This window comes from Staurois parvus, unplaced genomic scaffold (genome assembly GCF_062004578.1).
Source record: "Staurois parvus isolate SC_StPar_1 unplaced genomic scaffold, SC_StPar_1.0 ptg000293l, whole genome shotgun sequence".
Taxonomy (NCBI): domain Eukaryota; kingdom Metazoa; phylum Chordata; class Amphibia; order Anura; family Ranidae; genus Staurois; species Staurois parvus.
In genome coordinates, this window is record NW_028318089.1 from 1,227,831 (window position 1) to 1,249,085 (window position 21,255).

At 41.7% G+C, this 21,255-nt stretch overlaps 1 protein-coding gene across 1 annotated transcript in view; it reads left to right on the plus strand.

Annotated features, from left to right (window-relative positions):
- Positions 1-21,255, plus strand: part of SPHK1 (sphingosine kinase 1) — a 65,395-nt gene that overhangs the window by 35,411 nt on the left and 8,729 nt on the right. The window contains exons 2-4 of the mRNA XM_089682656.1: positions 9,113-9,259; positions 11,052-11,146; positions 11,242-11,357. Of these exons, the coding sequence (XP_089538782.1) occupies positions 9,113-9,259; positions 11,052-11,146; positions 11,242-11,357 (358 nt within the window). The remainder of the gene's footprint in view (positions 1-9,112; positions 9,260-11,051; positions 11,147-11,241; positions 11,358-21,255) is intronic.

Consider the following 21,255-nt stretch of genomic DNA (forward strand, 5'->3'; position numbering starts at 1 on the left):
AGCACCCTTTGGTGCCTAGTGCGCTGTGGCATTAGAAAAATTATGCAATTGCTGTTTCTTTGTTTGATTAGACTGACTTTACTCTGTAATTCCTCCAATGCCGCTCTATGGATGCAGTAGGTTTAAAGAGCACACCGAATACTTTAGTTAACTTCTTTAATAACTTCAATCTTCTTCATATAACACTGCTTACAATGGCTTATTTCTTTCATATTACAATGGTTTAATTCGTATTACATTGGGTTGAATCGATAGCTTATCTCGATAGATTCGTTAGATTCGTTAGCTTATGTTGTTAGATTAATTCGTTAAATTCGATAGATTCGATAAATTCGATGGAACTATTTGGCCTTCTCTGTTTCCATAAAGCTTTTCTGATTGGAACTTTGTCTGTTTCCTCTTCTGTCTGTGAGCATGTGTCTCTAGAAAATCATAGCAGGGAGTTTTACACAGGTATAAATGTGAAACTGGCTGGGATTGGTTAAGGCTCTGTACAGTGTGAGGCTGTCTGTGATTGGCTCAGCTCTACACTAACTCTTAAAGGCATATTTTCCTTTTCTGCTTCTGCTAACACAATGAATATATAAATGTCATATAACAATCAAAGACATAAATTACAGCAATGATTCTGCTTTTGGCCTTAACATATGCACATATATACTATACTGAGGTTATTGGCAGGTTTGGTATACACATATATGTGAACCATATTAACAACCTAGGACTGGTCTTAGCTGGCCAGCTACAATATTGAGTATGTTATCTTAACTATTCTATGACCTTGCTCTGTTAGTCTGGTTTTCCCCAGGAACATTCAACAGAAACTGTACAAACAGAATTGGTCAGTGAGCTCTTGAGGGTCAGATTAATGGGTCAGTGATTTCATCAGGGACAGACTTTCACACTTTGATTTTTCTGCTGCTTTAGTAGTGCCTTATCATTTCCCAAACCCCTTTCAGAGTACTGTCCAAATCCTGTCATGGGCCTGGGTGTTTTATCATAATTCGTCAACTGATTATAGCTTCCCCTATGCAGATCACATTCACACCTGTGCATTCCTGACCTGTCTGTCCTAACAATCATTTTCAGCTTCTCAGTCCATATTTAAAAGTTTAAACAAAAAGTAAAAAAAAAACTAGTGCAGCGCTAAATTTTAAACTAACACATAAAAAAAATAATCAATACATAATATATGTGCAAACTAATCCAAATGTCAATCCATGTATCATATGGACCAATCCTCAGAATAGAAAAGTGATAATTCAATAGATATGGTGCAATAAAATTCAAATTCCAATCATTAAAGTGCGTATCCAACTATGTTTTGTTCAGTGTGAGTGCATATGTTTTGGTTCACTTAGTGTGTAGTTTATTTTTTTATTTTTTTTTCCCAAATTCTCTTTATTGAGAATTTGTTGTTTTGTGGTATTAAATTAAAAAAAAAGCCTATTGGTCATACCCAGGCTTAGATCACATCAACAGAAAAAAAGGGGAAAACAGAGAACTACAACTCACACACGATGAAAACAAAAGGCAACTGCACCAAAAAGAATAGCAAAACAACAAAACGTATTCACAGTAGACTTTATCTTATTCCTGCAGAGAGGTCATTGAGGTTAGGATACAGAGCTAGCATAACTATCTCCATGGGTGCACTAGACACACCTGAGTTAGTCTTGCTCAGAAGTGGAGGCAACAGAATCCCTTGACAGTCCAAATATGCCAAACTTTGCTAAATTTTGCAGGGAACCCCCTAGAATCATAGGTGTATTTATAAAGTGAAAGGACCGTATTAACCAAGTGCTTCCAAAGTACTTCAGAGGTAGAGACTCAGGGAGACTTCCATTTTACATAGTTAGTCAGGCTGAAAAAAGACAAAACCCCATCCAGTTCAACCATTAAAGAAAAAAAAAAGTTATAATCCTACACCCACAGATGATCCAGAGGAAGGTAAAAAAAACCCCCAGCAAAGCATGATCCAATTTGCTCCTGCAGGGAAAAAAGATTCCTTCCTGATCCCCCGAGAGGCAATTGGATATTCTCTGGATCAACTTTACCTATAAATATTAGTATCCAGTTATATTCTGTGTATCTAGGAAAGAATCCAGGACTTTTTTAAAGCAATACAAGGAGCTGGCCAGAACCAACTCTTGTGGGAGTCTATTCCACATTTTCACAGCTCTCACTGTGAAGAAACCTTTTCATGTTTGGAGATTACATTTCTTTTCCTCCAGACGTAAAGAGTGCCCCCTTGTCCTCTGTGATGACCTCAGGGTGAATAACTCTACACCGAGTTCACTATATGAACCACTGATGTATTTATACATGGTGATCATATCCCCCCTTAATCTCCTCTTCTCAAGAGAGAATAAATTCAGTTCCTCTAATCTCTCCTCATAGCTGAGCTCCTCCATGCCTCTTATCAGTTTGGTTGCCCTTCTCTGTACTCTCCAGTTCCCCAATTTTCTTTTTGTGAATTGGTGCCCAAAACTGAACTGCATATTCCAGATGAGGTCTTACTAATGATTTGTACCGGGGTAATATGATATCTCTCTCTGGAGTCTATACCTCTTTTAATACAAGAGAGGATTTTGCTCGCTTTAGAATCCGCAGCTTGGCATTGCATGCCATTATTAAGCTTGTGATCTACCAGAACTCCCAGATCCTTCTCCACCATTGATTCCCCAGTTGTACACCCCTAGTATGTATGATGCATGCATATTCTTAGCCCCCAAGTGCAGAACCTTACATTTATCAACATTAAATCTCATTTGCCACATAGTTGCCCAATTAAACAGTGCATTGAGGTCGGCTTGTAAGTTGGAGACATCCTAATTTTAAAAGTATAACTTTACGGGCATAGAAAAGTAACAAGCCAAGCAAAGTTCTCATGGCCAGACAGTAAGTGAATCAAATAGGCAAACATCAATGGACAATGGTACTGAGATAGTAGTTATGGAGGAAATACTGTCGACTACTTCTTCCCCAAAAATCTGAATAATAGGACAACTCAAGAAGACATGCAGAAAGGACGCTGGGTCCTCTGGACAACGCCAGCATCTAGAGGGGTGTGCTGGAAACATTCTATGCAACCTCTGAGGGGTGAAATAAACTCTATGAAGTATCTTGTATTGAATCAATCAGTCTCAGGTAGAGGCCAATTGTTGCATAGGATGTTCCCATATTTCCACCCTATCAAGCTCTGGCACCTCTGCACGCCAGGTGGAGACAAGCCTGTCTAGGCCTGTAGTTTATTTAAACAGTGTTGCCCTACGAAATATTTTTTGTTTTTTATGCAGTTTGAAGCCATAACTGAGTGAAGACATATTTGGAGGGAGCAAACGGATTTATTTCAATAGAAAGTATATATACTTCAATAAAATGCATTTGACTTATTATAATATGTAGGTCGAATTTTAAAGTGAGCAGGGAGTGTGTCTTTTATACAAGCATGTTTTGGAAAGTGGTCAACAGCACATTATTAGGACAATTTTGAATCTGGGATTGGAATAATATTCTTTCACAGCTGACTTATTGTGGATTGATGTCTATTTCAGTTTTATTTACAGTATTTTCTGTTGCAATATTTTTATTAAGAAAGTTGTGTTTTAAGAATACAACAAGCTCAAAATACGCCCATGCAGGGGCAGAGCAGAATAACACATAAACAGAGACATCCTGCTGACTTGTATTAGTCAAATAACGAGATGTCCAATGACATCAAGGAGGGACGGTAAAAGTCAAACCAAATAGCAGCAGTAATCCAACATAATATCGGAAAAAAAGAGCAAAGAAAAAAGGTTAGAAGAAAGGAAAAAGAAAATAAAACAAAAAAGGAATCAGAAAGAAAACATGAAAGAAGGGAAACTAGAAGGATCATGGATCCAGGGCTAGCACAGGCAGCGACTATAGGAGTCCATAACTAGTAGGAGGCAGGGATGGCAAAGAATAACGTATCCAAGGTTCCCAAACCTTAAGGAATCTCGGATGAGAATCATGAAAAATGCTAGACATCTGTTCATTGAACAACATAGCATTAATTTGGGTCTTCACCCCTTGGAAGACAACTGAAGGGGTTCTACAAGCTTGAGCTATAGCACGTTTGGCTGAAATAAAGAGGTAGGATGCCAATTTCTGCTGAGACCTAGACAGACCCAAAATTGGGCAATGCAGGAGGGCCACCTTTGCATCCCTACAGACCGTAATATGAAAAAGTGTTTGTAGCAAACCAAAAACCCTAGACCAGAACACTATCAATCGCGGGCACGACCACCAAATGTGCAAGACGTCCCCACGTAGACCACAGTTCTGGAAACACCTATATCCGCCAGTCGGATTAAAGTGAGCAGTCCGAGCCAGAACCCAGTACCACCGCAGTAGAACTTTGTAGGCTGACTCAAGAGTGACTGTATTGAATGAAAATTTCCCCACTATCCCCCAGGCCCTACACCAATCCACCGCCGCAATCAAGACACCCAGGTCTCTCTCCCATTGAGAGACATAAGACAGGGGTGGTGAGGAGGACCTATTGTTAAGGAAGGCATAAATTACAGAAATGAGACTAGGGGACCCTGGGGTATGCTGACAGGCGTGTTCAAAGGGCGTTTTGCGGTAAGGGTATGTAGAGGTACGACGGAGGGACAGGACTCAGTGGTACAATTGCAAATACCGATAATATTCCCGTGGCGGGACCCCCCTTCATTCTCGAAGAGACTCCCACAATAGAAACTTTCGAGCGCTCAGAACATCATGTACAATAACAAAGCCATGGGAGGTCCACCAAGAGAAAGAAGGGGGTTGTGCTAGGCCTGGCGGAAATAAAGGATTGTGCGTAATTGACAAGTTTTATTTATTTTCGATGAGGAGTTAGTGCACTACATTTTATTTCTGTAAAATAGCCTTTTTTGAGTGAGAGTACACTTAGTGAGTGGCTGCAGCAATCTCCCCCTTCTTTCATTTATTTATATGTATGCTTATGGTGGTAGCAACAAGTGTGATTCACTTTATTTCAACTATGTCCCAATAGTGCAAAGGGAAAGAGATGGCCAAAATTCTTCTTTCCAGTACCACCAGCAATGTGCACTCCTCCACCCGTATGTACTCACCAGAGGGTCAAATTGCAAGTGCATGTATTATAGCCGCCATAATCATTCCTGCGTCTCAATTCCCAGTCATCAATTCCAAAGTCCTAGATGGAAAGTGCTCACACCACAGAGCCCAGACAGAGGTACAGTATATAGTGTAGTATATTTTATTTAAAACTAGATAAAACAAAATTAAAAATAATCATGTGGATGCATCAAACAAACAAGCTGTCCGGACATACAGAGATGGCCATCGTTCCGAATACTGCAACCAGCGGCATGACATCAACATGTAAGGCCGCTCGCAAGGCCTTACGCCCAACATGACTGTGCATCAGTGCGCAAAGCAAGGTCCATGAAGACATGAATGAGTGAGTTTGGGGTGGAGGAACTGACCATGACCTTGGAGATGAATTAGGGTGGAGACTGTGAGCCAGGCCTTCTCGTCTGACATCAGTGCCTGACCTCACAAATGTGTTTCTGAAAGAATGGCCAAACATTTCCATAGACACTACTAAACCTTATGGACAGCCTTCCCAGAAGAGTTGAAGCTGTTATAACTGCAAAGGGTAGGCCAACTCAATACTGAACCCTACGGACTAAGACTGGGATGCCATTAGAGTTCATGTGCGTGTAAAGGCAGGCATCCCAATACTTTTGGCAATATAGTGTATATATTTCTTAATATTTAAAAGTTTACTTGGAGAAAGACACGCTATTCGTCTTCATTCACATTTCAATCCATTTAACACTTTAACTGCAAATAGTACATTGGTGTCCTCCTTAAAGCATAACTAACCCCCCCAAACAAAAATTTTATAAATTGTAGCTTACCAGCACTACAATGTGGTGGCTGCATTACTTTTCCTTTTTCAGGCTAAATACATTTTCAGAAAGTACAGAAATTATGTGTAGGTAGACTGCTGATGGTACTGCAGATGGAAAGGGACTCAGGACAAACCTTGTTTCTCTATGGTTTGTTAGTCGAACCATCCAAATAAGATCTATATAAATGCATTTATGATATTTATAAAACAAGATTGACGCAATCTGTAAGGACATTGTCAATTCACAATCTACCTCTCCACCTAGCCTCCCTCCATCACTCCCTCTACTCTCCCCTCCTCTGACCTCACAGCCGCACTGCCCCCCCACCATACCTAACGCCCCGCACACTACCACCTTCACAACGCTCCGCTCCTTCAACCCTGCTACCACAGTGGAGGTCACTAAGGTCTTCACTGAAGCCCGCCTCACCACCTGCCCCCTGGACCCTATCCCCTCACAACTCTTCCAGTCACCCCCCTCCTCCATCATTCGCTCCCTCACCCACATCTTCAATCTCTCCCTCTCTACTGGCGCATTCCCCTCCCCCCTAAAGTACACACACATCACCCCCATACTCAAAAAACCCTCCCTTGACTCCACTGACCTAAACAACCTTAGACCCATCTCCCTGCTGCCATTCACTTCCAAGCTCCTTGAGCGCTTAGCCTACAATCGCCTAAGCGCCCACCTCACTGACAACAACCTCCTTGATCCACTACAGTCTGGCTTCCGTCCCCTACACTCCACCGAAACCGCCCTACTTAAAATCACTAATGACCTGCTAACCGCCAAAGCTAATGGCCACTACTCAGTCCTCCTGCTCCTCGACCTCTCCGCGGCCTTCGACACAGTCGAACACCCCCTCCTCCTTACTAAACTGCACTCCTTTGGCATCAGGGACGCCACTCTCTCCTGGTTCTCCTCCTACCTATCCCAACGCTCCTTCAGCCTCACCTATAACGCTGCCACTTCCCCCTCTCTGCCCCTCTCTGTTGGAGTCCCCCAAGGCTCTGTCCTCGGACCCCTCCTTTTCTCCATCTACACCTCCTCCCTTGGCAAAATGATACACTCCCATGGCTTCAACTATCACCTCTATGCCGACGACACATAAATTTACCTCTCCACCCCTCACCTCACCCCCTCACTCTTCGCCCCGCATTGCTCACCTCCTGAACCACATATCAGACTGGATGTCGCTCCATTCTCTCAAGTTAAACCTGTCCAAAACCGAGCTCCTAGTTTTCCCCCCCAGCCTGCACCCCCCCCCCATCCTCTCCATCACGACTAGCAACACCACCATCAATCCCACCCCACACGCCAAAGTCCTGGGGGTCACCCTGGACTCAAACCTTTCCTTCCAACCTCATGTCCAATCACTATCAAAGTCATGCAGGCTCCACCTCCGCAACATCTCCAAGATACGTACGTTCCTCACCCCAGACACTACTAAACAACTCGTACACTCCCTCATTATCTCACGCCTGGACTACTGCAACTCCCTTCTCACTGGCCTACCCAAACAAATGCTATCCCCACTCCAGTCGATCCTGAACTCAGCGGCTAGACTCATCCACCTCACCAACCGCTCCACATCTGCCACCCCCCTCTGCCAATCCCTTCACTGGCTCCCGATTGCCCAGCGCATCAAATTCAAACTGCTAACTCTGACCTACAAAGCCATTCACAACGCCGCCCCAAACTACCTAACTGACCTAATACCCAAATATCACCCTACCCGTAATCTTCGCTCCTCACAGGACCTCCTACTCTCCAGCTCCCTGGTCTCCTCCTCCCACGCCCGACTGTTGGACTTCTCCAGGACTTCCCCCATCCTATGGAACTCCCTACCCCAATCCATCAGACTGTCACCTACCCTCCTCACCTTCAGGCGCACCCTGAAACCCCATCTCTTCAGGGAAGCCTACCCCACCCTCACCTAACAACTGATCTCCACTCCTCCTACCACTCCATCCCCCACAGCCACTTCCTCCTGTACCACTATCCCCTCCCTCCTAGATTGTAAGCTCGAAAGAGCAGGGCCCTCGAACCCCTCGTGTATTGTATTTTACTGTATTGTCTCATGTTATGTCCCCCTGCTAATGTACAGCGCTGAGCAAACCCTTTGGCGCTATATAAATACTGTATAATAATAATAATAAGATCTATATAAATGCATTTATGATATTTATGATATCCACAACATGGAAAATCTTACTGTGCAGCTAAACAGCTCCTTACACACCTAAGCCAAAACCTGGTCCCCATGGGAATCTATGTTGACACCCTTCTAATGCACTTTTTATTTCAATAGCCTGTATCTCTCATTGCTGCTAGCATTCTAAACTTAGGCAAGCCATAGAATATATCTATGGTTGTAGGAAAGACAATTACTTGATGACCCTATCAACACAGTCAGTGTTGATGGAGAAATTCCTCCCGCAGTGCTTTTGTGTTTTCCCGACGGGGACTCTTTCTTGACAGCAGAATACAATGATTACTGCTGGTAGCTAAAAAAATCCTACAGGCTGGTTATACTGATCAACTGCCCATAGATGGGTTGAATCTCGGCCAGTGCCTGCTGAACAGGCCAAGATTCTATCCGTCTATGGCCATCTTTACCTTTTGGTCTGGATCACTGGAGGAATTGGCGCTCTGTGACCCATTCCACCCTCCATTCCAGTCTTGACTATTACTTCAACCTGGTAATCAGTTTAGTATTTTATAATGTTGATATAGTGGTAGACATCTCAGTGACCTCCTCTGAGGATACATGTACATCCATGTGTACTCCACTACCACTCACCGATAGACTGTATATTCATGGTGTTTACCTACACATGTATACTAAGGCACTACAGATGTTCTTCTTGTTGCAACAACTTTATTTCATGTATTACATAAGATTGTTTATTACTTTTGAACTCATGCATTGTGAAAACATAGATTCTATGTATTACAATGTTATACTTTGTCAACATTGAACATAAAGACTTTATAAATGGAAAAAAAATTGAAAAAATGGTGGATAGATAACCAAAGTGCATCCAATTCAGTTTTCCTTTAGTTATTAATTCTACTCAATAGAAGTATCCAGCTTGGTGCAGTGCTAGGAAAGGAAATTCACTCATGGAATAATGTCTACATTGGATTCCTTTTTGTATATTTTTGTAATTCATTATATTTTGTCTTATCATTCACAGGACAGCCATGCCTCGTGCCATCAGCAGTCCATGTTCTTGTGTTGTTAAACCCTTGTTGTGGAACAGGAAAGGCTCTCACTCTGTTTGAGACCCACGTCATGCCTATGTTGACTGAGGCCAATGCCCGTTTCACTTTGCTGGTGACAGGTATGATGGGTCAAGGAGAATGAAAGTTGACAGAGAGCTAAACCTTTGTAGATATGGACTTCAACATAGACCTGGGAGAGAAGCTCTTGAGGTCATTGGCAGTGACCGACAGTAAATATATTTACACAGAGAATTAAATGCTAAGGCAACACTAAATTCAAAAGTTAAAGAGCATTGTCAAACACCAAGTGATATCAGTAAGTGAGTTACACATATTATCTATCAACTCTGTTAAAACTGAACTCTGGGATACGTACATATTGCCTAAATACAAGAGTCATGTATATTCTTCCTTGAATCCTGGTGTGCTTTGCCTTCCTCCTGCCCCCCATGGAAAGAGACCCAGGAAACAACTTATTCTGCCCTATATACCCTTTTTCAGAAAGTGACGCAACCGCTCATGCACCTTCGTCCACAGTGACCCCACAGTCACAGGGAATTAACCCATGGATGAACCACATATACAACACTTTAGTCCCTGCCTACAATTAGATATGAGCATCCCTTGAGAATTAGCAGGAGGCAGAGAAATGCAGTTGAATAGCAGGCTGTTTATTAACATTCTGCCCCATGCTTGTACTTAAACATGATACCTTTGAGAGCCACTAGCTGACATTGCACAGCTGCTAGCCCTGGACCCCACCTGTCACTGACAGCTTCAATTATCTATGGTCAGAAACAAATTAGAGTGGCTCCTGATTTTCTGATCATTTTGGCAGCTATAACATATTGACTACATGAAGGCTGAGGCTTCATTGACAACCCAAGGCTTCAGCCTAAAATTGAACACTGCCATCTTTAGGCTGCAGTGGGATCTGCAATGCAATATATTTAAACATGTAATTGTCAGATACAGTTAAACTATTTAAAAAAATTAAACCATGAAAACATTTCTGTTTTCATTTTTACATAATTGTCAGCCTGTACTAAGAACAAAAGCCATGTACCAAATAAAACATTTTAAATGCCCTTTAAAAATGTTAACAACCATTTAGGTGTGCAAATTAGTCATAGTTATTGTCAAGTTAACCTACCCATGTTGACGCCACTAAATTTGACTAGGCGTCGAGGAAACAGGAGAAATGTAGAGTATATTACTGCTTACCTCTTCTTCTAAAAATGCTAGTTGCTTGGCTTATATACGTCAAGTCACTTGACCTGGAACAGGTATGCAGATAAGGACATCTGAATATATTTTGCATATTTATTTTATTTCTTACTTATTTGTGTTTTGTTCATTTTATTTATTTGTGTTTTTATTTTTTGTATGATTTGTGTTTACTGATAAACGTTGCAAATATCATTGCACTATTACCTAAAGGGTTTGTATATCTATTTTTTTTTTTGGCTGTTTAGTGCCATTCTTGGTGCTGACTTTAATATTTGCACATCTGAATATAGAATCCAGTATATTAGTATAGCAGCCAGGCAACCGGCAATTTCAGAAAGAGGAGAGCAAGAGCAACCTCTGTATTTCTCTCTTGGCAGGTTCATGTTTAAGTGGCACTCCAGCCATACTATTTTTTTGTGGATAGAGTTTTGGATAGAATGGGGAAAGGTTGAAAGTTCTGTCAGGATTTTATTGCAGTGTCCCCAATAAGGAAATTCACCCTCGCTTCCTGTCCAGGTTACATTTGTTAGGACAGAGCATCATGGTTCACAATTGCCTTGGGCAACATAAACAAAACTCTAGAGCAATATTAAGAAGGTGTTTGAATCACAAAATGGCATTTTTTTCTTTGTTTTTTTTTATTACTCAATAAGAAGTGATTTATTTCTCCTAAATTGACAGAGAGGCCCAACCAGGCATATGAGGTGGTGCGTGACCAGGATCTGTCTAACTGGGATGTGATTGCTGTAATGTCAGGGGATGGACTTATATATGAGGTATCCCTTTTCAAATTGTCTTTACTTTTTAACTTCATTTGTCAGATAATTTTGTGTCTTGAGCCTAACCTATGATTTCAACTCTTTATTACCAGGTCATTAATGGGTTGATGGCACGACAGGATTGGGCAGATGCCATTAAAAAGCCCATTTCTGCTCTTCCAAGTGGTTCAGGAAATGCTCTAGCTGCATCTATCAATTATTATTCTGGGTAAGTAGAACTATGGTCAAACTATAAATTCACATATTTGATATAGGCTACCCATACCAATAATACTGGGTTCTGTGTCTGTCTATCTACCCCTTGTAACATTTTGTGATTACTCCTTGATCCTGCCAGTAGAACCACTAGATACACTTTGATCGGGTGACAATATTTTTTCTTCTGCAGGGAAATCTCTGCAGAGGTGACACTCTTGCTGCTGCTGTCTTCTTAGATGTCCACCCAGTGATAGTCCTATCAGTGAATATCCATGCCTAGGTTGGCCCATAGTCCTTTGGCTTGGGCAGCATAGTGGTTAAATGGTTAGCAGGGGCGGACTGCCCATTTGGAAACTCGGGCACTGCCCGAGGGCCCGGGGTCAGTAGGGGGCCCCATGAGATGCCCCTGGTACCTTTTTCATAAGCTTTTTTGAGTTTGGGCAAGGACACAGGGGCCCCATGATCCCCTATTGCCCGGGGGCCCCATGAGTTGTCAGTCCACCCCTGATGGTTAGCACTCTCGTCTGGCAGTACTAGGGTTGTTGGTTCAAATCTCAGCCACGGCACCACATGCCTGGAGTTTGCATGTTCTCCATGTGTCTGCATGGGTTTCCTCTGGGTACTCCGGTTTCCTCCCACACTCCAAAGACATGCTGGTAGGTCAATTGGCTCCTGTCTAAAATTGGCCCTAGTATGTGTATGTATGAATGTGAGTTAGGAACCTTAGATTGTATGTCCCTTGAGGGTTAGGGACTGATGTGAATATACAATATATACAGTGGGGATCGAAAGTTTGGGCACCCCAGCTAAAAATGTGTATTAATGTGCATAAAGAAGCCAAGGAAAGATGGAAAAATCTCCAAAAGGCATCAAATTACAGATTAGACATTCTTATAATATGTCAACAAAAGTTAGATTTTATTTCCATCGTTTACACTTTCAAAATAACAGAAAACAAAAAAATGGCGTCTGCAAAAGTTTGGGCACCCTGCAGAATTTATAGCATGCACTGCCCCCTTTGCAAAGCTGAGACCTGCCAGTGTCATGGATTGTTTTCAATCATTGTCTGGGAAGACCAGGTTATGTCAATCTCAAAGTTTTTAAATGCCCAGACTCACCTGACCTTGCCCCAACAATCAGCACCATGGGTTCTTCTAAGCAGTTGTCTAGAAAACTGAAACTGAAAATAGTTGACGCTCACAAAGCTGGAGAAGGCTATAAGAAGATAGCAAAGCGTTTTCAGATGTCAATATCCTCTGTTTGGAATGTAATTAAGAAATGGCAGTCATCAGGAACAGTGGAAGTTAAAGCAAGATCTGGAAGACCAAGAAAAATATCAGACAGAACAGCTCGCAGGATTGTGAGAAAAACTATTCAAAACCCACGTTTGACTGCACGATCCCTCCAGAAAGATCTGGCAGACACTGGAGTTGTGGTACACTATTCCACTATAAAGAGATACTTGTACAAATATGGTCTTCATGGAAGAGTCATCAGAAGAAAACCTCTTCTACGTCCTCACCACAAAAATCATCGTTTGAACTTTGCAAATGAACATATAGACAAGCCTGATGCATTTTGGAAACAAGTTCTGTGGACCGATGAGGTTAAAATTGAACTTTTTGGCCGGAATGAGCAAAGGTACGTTTGGAGAAGAAGGGGCACAGAATTTAATGACAAGAACCTCTGTCCAACTGTTAAGCATGGGGTTGGATCAATCATGCTTTGGGGTTGTATTGCAGCCAGTGGCACAGGGAACATCTCACGAGTAGAAGGAAAAATGGATTCAATAAAATTTTAGCAAATTTTGCATGGTAACTTGATGCCATCTGTGAAAAAGCTGAAGTTAAAGAGAGGATGGCTTCTACAAATGGATAATGATCCTAAACACACCTCGAAATCCATGGGGGATTACATCAAGAGGCGTAAACTGAAGGTTTTGCCATGGCCTTCACAATCTCCTGACCTCAACATAATTGAAAATCTATGGATAGACCTTAAAAGAGCAATGCGTGACAGACAGCCCAGAAATCTCAAAGAACTGGAAGACTTTTGTAAGGAAGAATGGGCAAAGATACCTCAAACAAGAATTGAAAGACTCTTGGCTGGCTACAAAAAGCGTTTACAAGCTGTGATACTTGCCAAAGGAGGTAGTACAAGATATTAACTCTGCAGGGTGCCCAAACTTTTGCAGACGCCATTTTTTTGTTTTCTGTTATTTTGAAAGTGTAAATGATGGAAATAAAATCTAACTTTTGTTGACATATTATAAGAATGTCTAATCTGTAATTTGATGCCTTTTGGAGATTTTTCCATCTTTCCTTGGCTTCTTTATGCACATTAATACACATTTTTAGCTGGGGTGCCCAAACTTTTGATCCCCACTGTATGTAAAGCACTGTGTATATTGACAGCACTATATAAGTACCTGAAATAATAATAATAATAATTAACAGTACATTGCTTTGTGGGGGCTTTGGGAAAAAAGTGGAAGCCATGCCCAGTCCCTCCCATCACCTCCTGCACTATCCAGCAGGGTGCAAAAGAAATCCAACTTTCCAGCTGTTTTTGCCATTTGCAAAGTAGTAACTTATATTTCGTTTACAAGAACAGTTAACCTTTCTGAACATGTTTCATGACATATCCATATTTAAGGTGCAACATGAAACCTGGTCACATTCCTCAACCCCCTACCTGAAACGTGGGGTACTTCTCCCTACTCACAAGCTTTTAATTTTAACTGAGCATGGCTATGCTCGCACATCTGCGGTATCCATTCACAGATCAATTCAGAAATAACTGTGAATGGAAAGACAAGTCCCATCTGCTACCACAGCAAAGGATCTCAATGGAGATCTCAATAGAGCACAAGTGTGGTGACATCACCACACCTGCAGTTTAGTGTTTATTTTTGCCAGCCCCATAACAGAAGGTCCATACCCCTGTATGGACTGTGTGGACCTGAGGCTGGGGGAACAGTGTGCAGGAGTCTGTGCATTGCATCTATGATGCTGTGGCACTTCTAATTGATCCCCAATGTCTCCATAAAGAGTACTATCATATGCCCAATGCTATCACATTAGGGGCTTGTGACAGCAATGAAGATAAATAAAATAAAAAACTTTACAGCAACCCCATACACTCCCGCACAGCATAGGGCAACCACATACAGTATATATAAATATAAATTGCAATGTAAAGTGTAATCACAAATGTTCAAAGTGAGAACAATGATTCTAGGGCCATAATTCTTGATTCATTCTAAAATGATAACCTGTAACAGCTTTTAAAGTGTCGCCTATGGGAATTTTGGGTATCATAGTTTTTTGCAATTTCCACTTCCTCCACTCATGAACTCACTCACTGCCCAGGAGATTGACAATTGATACAATTCAGGATGAGATCTTCATTGTACAGATACCTCCCCCAATTAACACCCCATGTTCACAGGTACACTGAATACCTCCCACATTCATCGCCACTACTATAGACGAGGTTGCTAAACTTTTTTCTACAGCACACCTAACCATCTGCCCCCTGGACCCTGTTTCCTCTCAAATACTACAGTCACCTTCTGGCTCTTTTCTACACTCTCTAACATTTTCAATCTCTCCTTCTCTTCTGGCATCTTCCCCAACTCTCTAAAACATGCATGCACTAGTCATCCCCATACTTAAATAGCCTTCCTTGGACCTCACCAATTTTAGCAACCTACGCCCTATTTCTTTGCTCCCCTTACCCTCCAAACTCCTTCAATGCCTAGTATACAACTGACTAAGTCATCATCTCACCTTTGTGATCCCCTTCAGTCTACGTTTCACCCTCAGCACTCCGCAGAAACTAACAAATGATTTACTAACTGCTAAAACCAATGGACACTTTTCTGTACTTCTTCTTCCGGACCTTTCAGCTGCCTTCGATACAGTTGAATTGGTTTACCGCAGTTGACCACCCCCTCCTTCCTAAAAAATGTCACTCCTTTGGTCTCCAAGACTGTACTCTTTGTTGGTTCTCATCCTACCTATCTCACCGCACCTTCAATGTCACTTACAATTCTACTTCCTCTTCTCTTCTTCCTTTTTCCCGGGTTCCCCAAAGTTTTGTTCTTGGACCTCTCCTACACCTCCTCCCTGGGTCAGCTGACGCAGTCTCCCATGGCTTTCAATATAATTTCTACACTGACGACACCCAAATCTATCTCTCTTCCCCTCAGCTCACAACATCAGTCTCCTCACTCATCAATAATTTACTGACAGACATATCAGTATGGATGTCACACTACTTCCTCAAGCTCAATCTATCCAAAATCGAGTTCATAAGATTTCCTCCCTCATGTGCCCCTTCTCCTGAATTCTCGAGATTGATGGCAGAACTTTCAGTCCATCCCCGCATGCCAGGGTGGTAGGTGTACTCATGGACTCTGAACTATCTTTTCAGCTCTACATCCAATCACTATCCAAAGCGTGCGACCTCAACCTGTGCAACACCTCCAAAATATACCCATTCCTAACCAATGCTTTTAATTCACTCCTTGGTCATTTCTCACCTTGACTAGTGCAACTCCCTCATTGGCTTACCTTTATATAGGCTATCCCCCCTTCAGTCCATCACGAATGCTGCTTCCAGACTCATCCACCTTATCTACTGCTCAGTGTCTGCCACCCCTCTCTGCTGAGGCATTGACGTCTGCTCACTCAGCGAATTCAATTCAAAATACTAACAACAACATACAAAACCATTCACAACTCAGCCCCCAGCTACATCCATAACCTAGTCTCAAAATACTAACCAAATCACTCTCGTCATTCCTCACAAGACCTCCTTCTCTCTAGCTCCCTTATCACCTCTGCCCATGCTCACCTCCAGGACTTCTTCAGAGCTTCCCCCATCCTATGGAACTCCCTACTCCAATCTGCCTATCTCCTACTCTGTCTACTTTCAGGCAATCTCTGAAAACCCTTCTCTTTAGAGAAGCTTATCCTGTCTCCACCTCACAACTGTCTTTTCATTTTCTTTATCAGCTCATTCCCCACAATTATTACCTTTCATATCACTTGACCCGCCCTTTTAGATTGCAAGCTCTAACTAGCTGGGCCCTCTTATTACTCCTGTACTGAACTGTATTGTAACTGTACTGTCTGCCCTTGTGTTGTAAAGTGTTGTAAAGTGCTGTGCAAACCGTTGGCACAATATAAATCCTGAATAATAATTTTAAAGGATAAATTCACCTTTGGGAACATGTAACATGTTCCTACTCCTGAAGCTGCTCCCCGATCCCCATGCTCCCTTTGACAGCAGGTTGGGGATCTTAACCCCGTACCTGCTGTCACTGTTTGAAAAGAGTTTTGTGAATGAATGAACTACAAGTACCAACATCCTGTGTGGATGTCCATTTGTAGTTCTCAATGAACTATCAGGGCGCTGTTGAGCGCACTAGGTAGTTCAATGTTGTTTCCTGTCATTGTGTAACTGCCTACCCATACAAGGTACAAGCAGACAGTTTACACTGACAGTCTACAAGATCCCTGCATTGCACCTGTGATCTGATGATCGCTGGTGCAATGCTTTGCAGGTTCCCAATTAGAATAAATAAATAAATACACTTTTTTTTTTTAACCTACAAAAAGATGTGCATTTGTTGTTTATTTTTTTTTTTTTCATTCAAGGATTGACACTTTTGGTATCTATTTTTCAGTTTTAAGGCTTGACACATTTGCTATGTATTTACTTACACAAGTCCATTTTTTATATTTTACCAAAATAATTGGGTATAATAGAGTGTTGGCACTAAAATTAATTTGAGTGTATTTTTTCCTGAAAATATGTGTTTGATAAATAGCTGAGCAAATATTGTGTGACATAAAAAATTCAGATAAGTAGGAATGAGAATCTAAGCCGCGTACCGGGGTGGGCTCCCCAGGATACAGTGAAGTCACGAACGAGGAAAGCAACCCCAACACCAGCTTTTGCCACAACAGAATTTTACTTAGATGTGGCAACTAAACACAACCACAAATGCTGGAAACATACAATAAATTTACATACACCCAGCCCAAAGGCTGAGACCCTTGTGCTGCACAGCACGGCGCCTTCTGATGATGAAGGTAGGAAGAGTAGTAATTTACCTACTGGGGGGCACAACTAAGCTGCCACACCTTACCTGTTATTACCCTAAAAGAGCAGGAATCAGTGTATGGGTGTATGGTATGGGCTAGCCTGCGGTGCAGCACAACAGCTTACAATCTTACACAAATCTACAGTATTCCCCCTCCCATAACTGGTCCTGTAGCATGTGCCTGAGTATTCCTCCTGAGCAAAACGCCAGTCTGGCTTGAGTTTGTGGGATTTTATCAGCTCTCCAATGTGAAATGTCACTTTAAGTTGTGGAGTCCTTCCAATAATCAGTAACAACACTTGTGGCCTGACACAAGCAGAGACCCTAACTAACTATAGGCCTGGCCTCAGTCTCTAGGCGCCAAAACTGAAATGAGGTGCGTGCACGATCTTACCGACCCGGGTCTGCTTTGTATTCGCTGGTGACTCTGAACAGAACAAATGTCTCTCCAACAAGCATGCGGTATCGCAGTGTATGCTGCTTAGTTCCTCTGCTCTCATCAGCATTCCTGGCAGCAATCTTCCTTTCTCTGAACAGGATCAGGGTCTTGGACACAATCAGCTTCACTTAGCTGAAGTTCTGGTTACTGAGGGATGCTTTCACACCTGGATGTCATTAAATTCTCAGCTCACACAGCCCCTTATTCACCATGCTCCAAAACATGGCTTCTCTCTCTCCTTCCTGTTCTCTCCAACTCTGTGTGCAAAACCCCACCTCTTCATCAATATACAAATATCTATGCAGTCTGAGGCTGTGTTAGAAAAACAGTGACATCTTGTGGCTAAACCGCAGAATGTCAGTCAAAACATTAATTTACATCCACACAGTGTTCAAACAATGAGAGCTGTTTCCCCATCTCACAGGAATGCCTACACTAACAGTAGAATTGGGAAGGCGGTAGCCAGGACTGAATGACTGAACTGTTTGCATTTTAAACTGTGTAATATTTTGAGCATTAGGGATAGGTTGGGAAGTTGTGTAGGCAGTATAGAAACAACTGAGAGTTAAGGTATGTATACAGTACACATAGATAAATATAGGCATTTAAAATCTGCTGACATAGAAGGAGTCAAGTGCAAAGAGGTGTATGCCACCCCTAGGACCTTTCCATTTTGTTGACAAGGAGATGATAGTTACTGCTCACCAATGCTCTGCCTGCATCACCTCTAACTTGTCTATTCAGAAAAAGCTTTGGATTTTGTGAATGGGTTCACAGAATGCTTTGCAAGGGAGAGGTGGAGCAGGCAGTGCAGAAGCAAACAATGCTACAACTGCTGTGTGAGAGAGAGAGAGCTCCATGTGGTGGCATACACCTCGTTGCACTCCACCATATTTAAACAAAAATTACCGTATTGTTTTCTGGAGTTTTTATTTAAAAAATTAGATCTTTTGGTTCAGGGTACAATAACTAGATAAGCAGTTTGAAGGAATTTGTAGGAGACAAGGATAAACAGTGCAAATATTATATATACAGTATACAATATATACTTTAGAAGGCACTTGTAAAAAAAATGCTGTATAGTGAGGATGTCTTCAAAAAAGATGAAATTAATAGTTTTATTTTATCAATTAACAATTGTTAAAGTACATAAACAGAAAAGACCTAAATCAATTCAATATTTAGTGTGTCCACCCTTTGCCTTTTAAGTCCTAGTTTACGCTTGCAGTAGGGTGGGGGGATAAAAATAGGTGGCTCACCCCTCCCTCCCTTAAGTTGTAAAGGCAGCTGGAGTTGCAGCCACTGCAAAAATTATAGGGCCATGCTCCAACTGTGTGCATTGCATATGGTTGTGGCACAATGGTGTGGGCTTACTGGAGGAGGCCTCATATCACCTCACAGCTGCCTGTCAAATGCCCTCTGAAAAGTAATCCAAGGCTAAGGGCTTGCTAAGGACTGCCATAAGTGTAAACGAGCCCTAAAATAGCATTATTTCTCCCAGGTTGCGCACAGTTAATGATTTGCAGACATGGTCCAGTGCATGAAACAATATTAACGAACAGGTGCTAATGATCAACAAGTAAACATGTAGGTTAAAATATAGTTATTTAGGATGCATTCACACCATGTTACATAGTTACATAGTTAGTCTGGCTGAAAAAAGACAAAAGTACATCCAGTTCAACCATTAAAAAAAAAAAAAAAAAGTTATAATCCTACACCCACAGTTGATCAGAGGAAGGCAAAAAACCCCCAGCAAAGCATGATCCAAATTGCTCCTACAGGGAAAAAAAATCCTTCCTGATCCCCTGAGAGGCAATCGGATATTCCCTGGATCATCTTTACCTATAAATGTTAGTATCCAGTTATATTCTGTGTAGCTAGGAAAGAATCCAGGTCTTTTTTAAAGCAATCCACTGAGCTGGCCAGAACCAACTCTTGAGGGAGTCTATTCCACATTTTCACAGCTCTCACTGTGAAGAAACCTTTCCGTGTTTGGAGATTAAATTTATTTTCTTTCAGACGTAAAGAGTGCCCCCTTGTCCTCTATGATGACCTCAGGGTGAATAACTCTACACCGAGTTCACTATATGAACCACTGATGTATTTATACATGGAGATCATATCCCCCCTTAATTTCCTCTTCTCAAGAGAGAATAAATTCAGTTCCTCTAATCTTTCCTCATAGCTGAGCTCCTCCATGCCTCTTATCAGTTTGGTTACCCTTCTCTGTACTTTCTCCAGTTCCCCAATGTTCTTTTTGTGAATTGGTGCCCAAAACTGAACTGCATATTCCAGATGAGGTATTACTAATGATTTGTACCGGGGTAATATGATATCTCTCTCTCTGGAGTCTATACCTCTTTTAATACAAGAGAGGATTTTGCTCGCTTTAGAAACCGCAGCTTGGCATTGCATGCCATTATTAAGCTTGTGATAATCAGAACTCCCAGATCCTTCTCCACCATTGATTCCCCCAGTTGTACCCCCCCTAGTATGTATGATGCATGCATATTCTTAGCCCCCAAGTGCAGAACCTTACATTTATCAACATTAAACCTCATTTGCCACATAGTTGCCCAATTACACAATGCATTGAGGCCGGCTTGTAAATTGGAGACATCCTGTAAGGACGTTATTCCACCGCACAGCTTGGTGTCATCTGCAAAGACTGAAATGGGATTTTTAACCACTTGCATACCGGGCACTTATACCTCCTTCCTGCCCAGGCCAATTTTCAGCTTTCAGCGCTGTCACACTTTGAATGACAATTGTGCGGTCATGCAGCACTGTACCCATATGAAATGTTTATCATTTTTTTTCACTTAAATAGCGCTTTCGTTTGTGGTATTTAATCACCACTGGGTGTTTTATTTTTTGCGCTATAAAAAAAGAGCAAAAAATAGTAAAAAAAAGTTTTTCTTTGTTTCTATTATAAAATATTGCAAACAGTTTTGTCTCTAGTGCTTTGTCCTGTGCCCTGCCTGTACTTTTACCGTTCTTTCTGCTTGGAAACGTGAAAACGTCCATGGCATCCCTTTAGCTCAAAAGCGGTTTTAGACCAGCTAGAAAACAGCGATAGTGAATTAGTATCACTTGCAGAATTGAGCAATAGTGATTTGTTGGGAAATTCGTCATTAGACACTGAAAACGATTCTGCGACTGAGCTCAGTGATGTTCGAACTTGGTGCTCCATTTCAAATTTCAGTATTTTGGGTTTGATTACATTATTGAATTAAATTTATTATATTATTATTTTTTATAATTATTTACTGTATTATCATTTATGATTTCGTGTTTCAAACTTTATCATACCCGTGATGTTTACTAGATTCTTGTTTGGACAGATTTAAG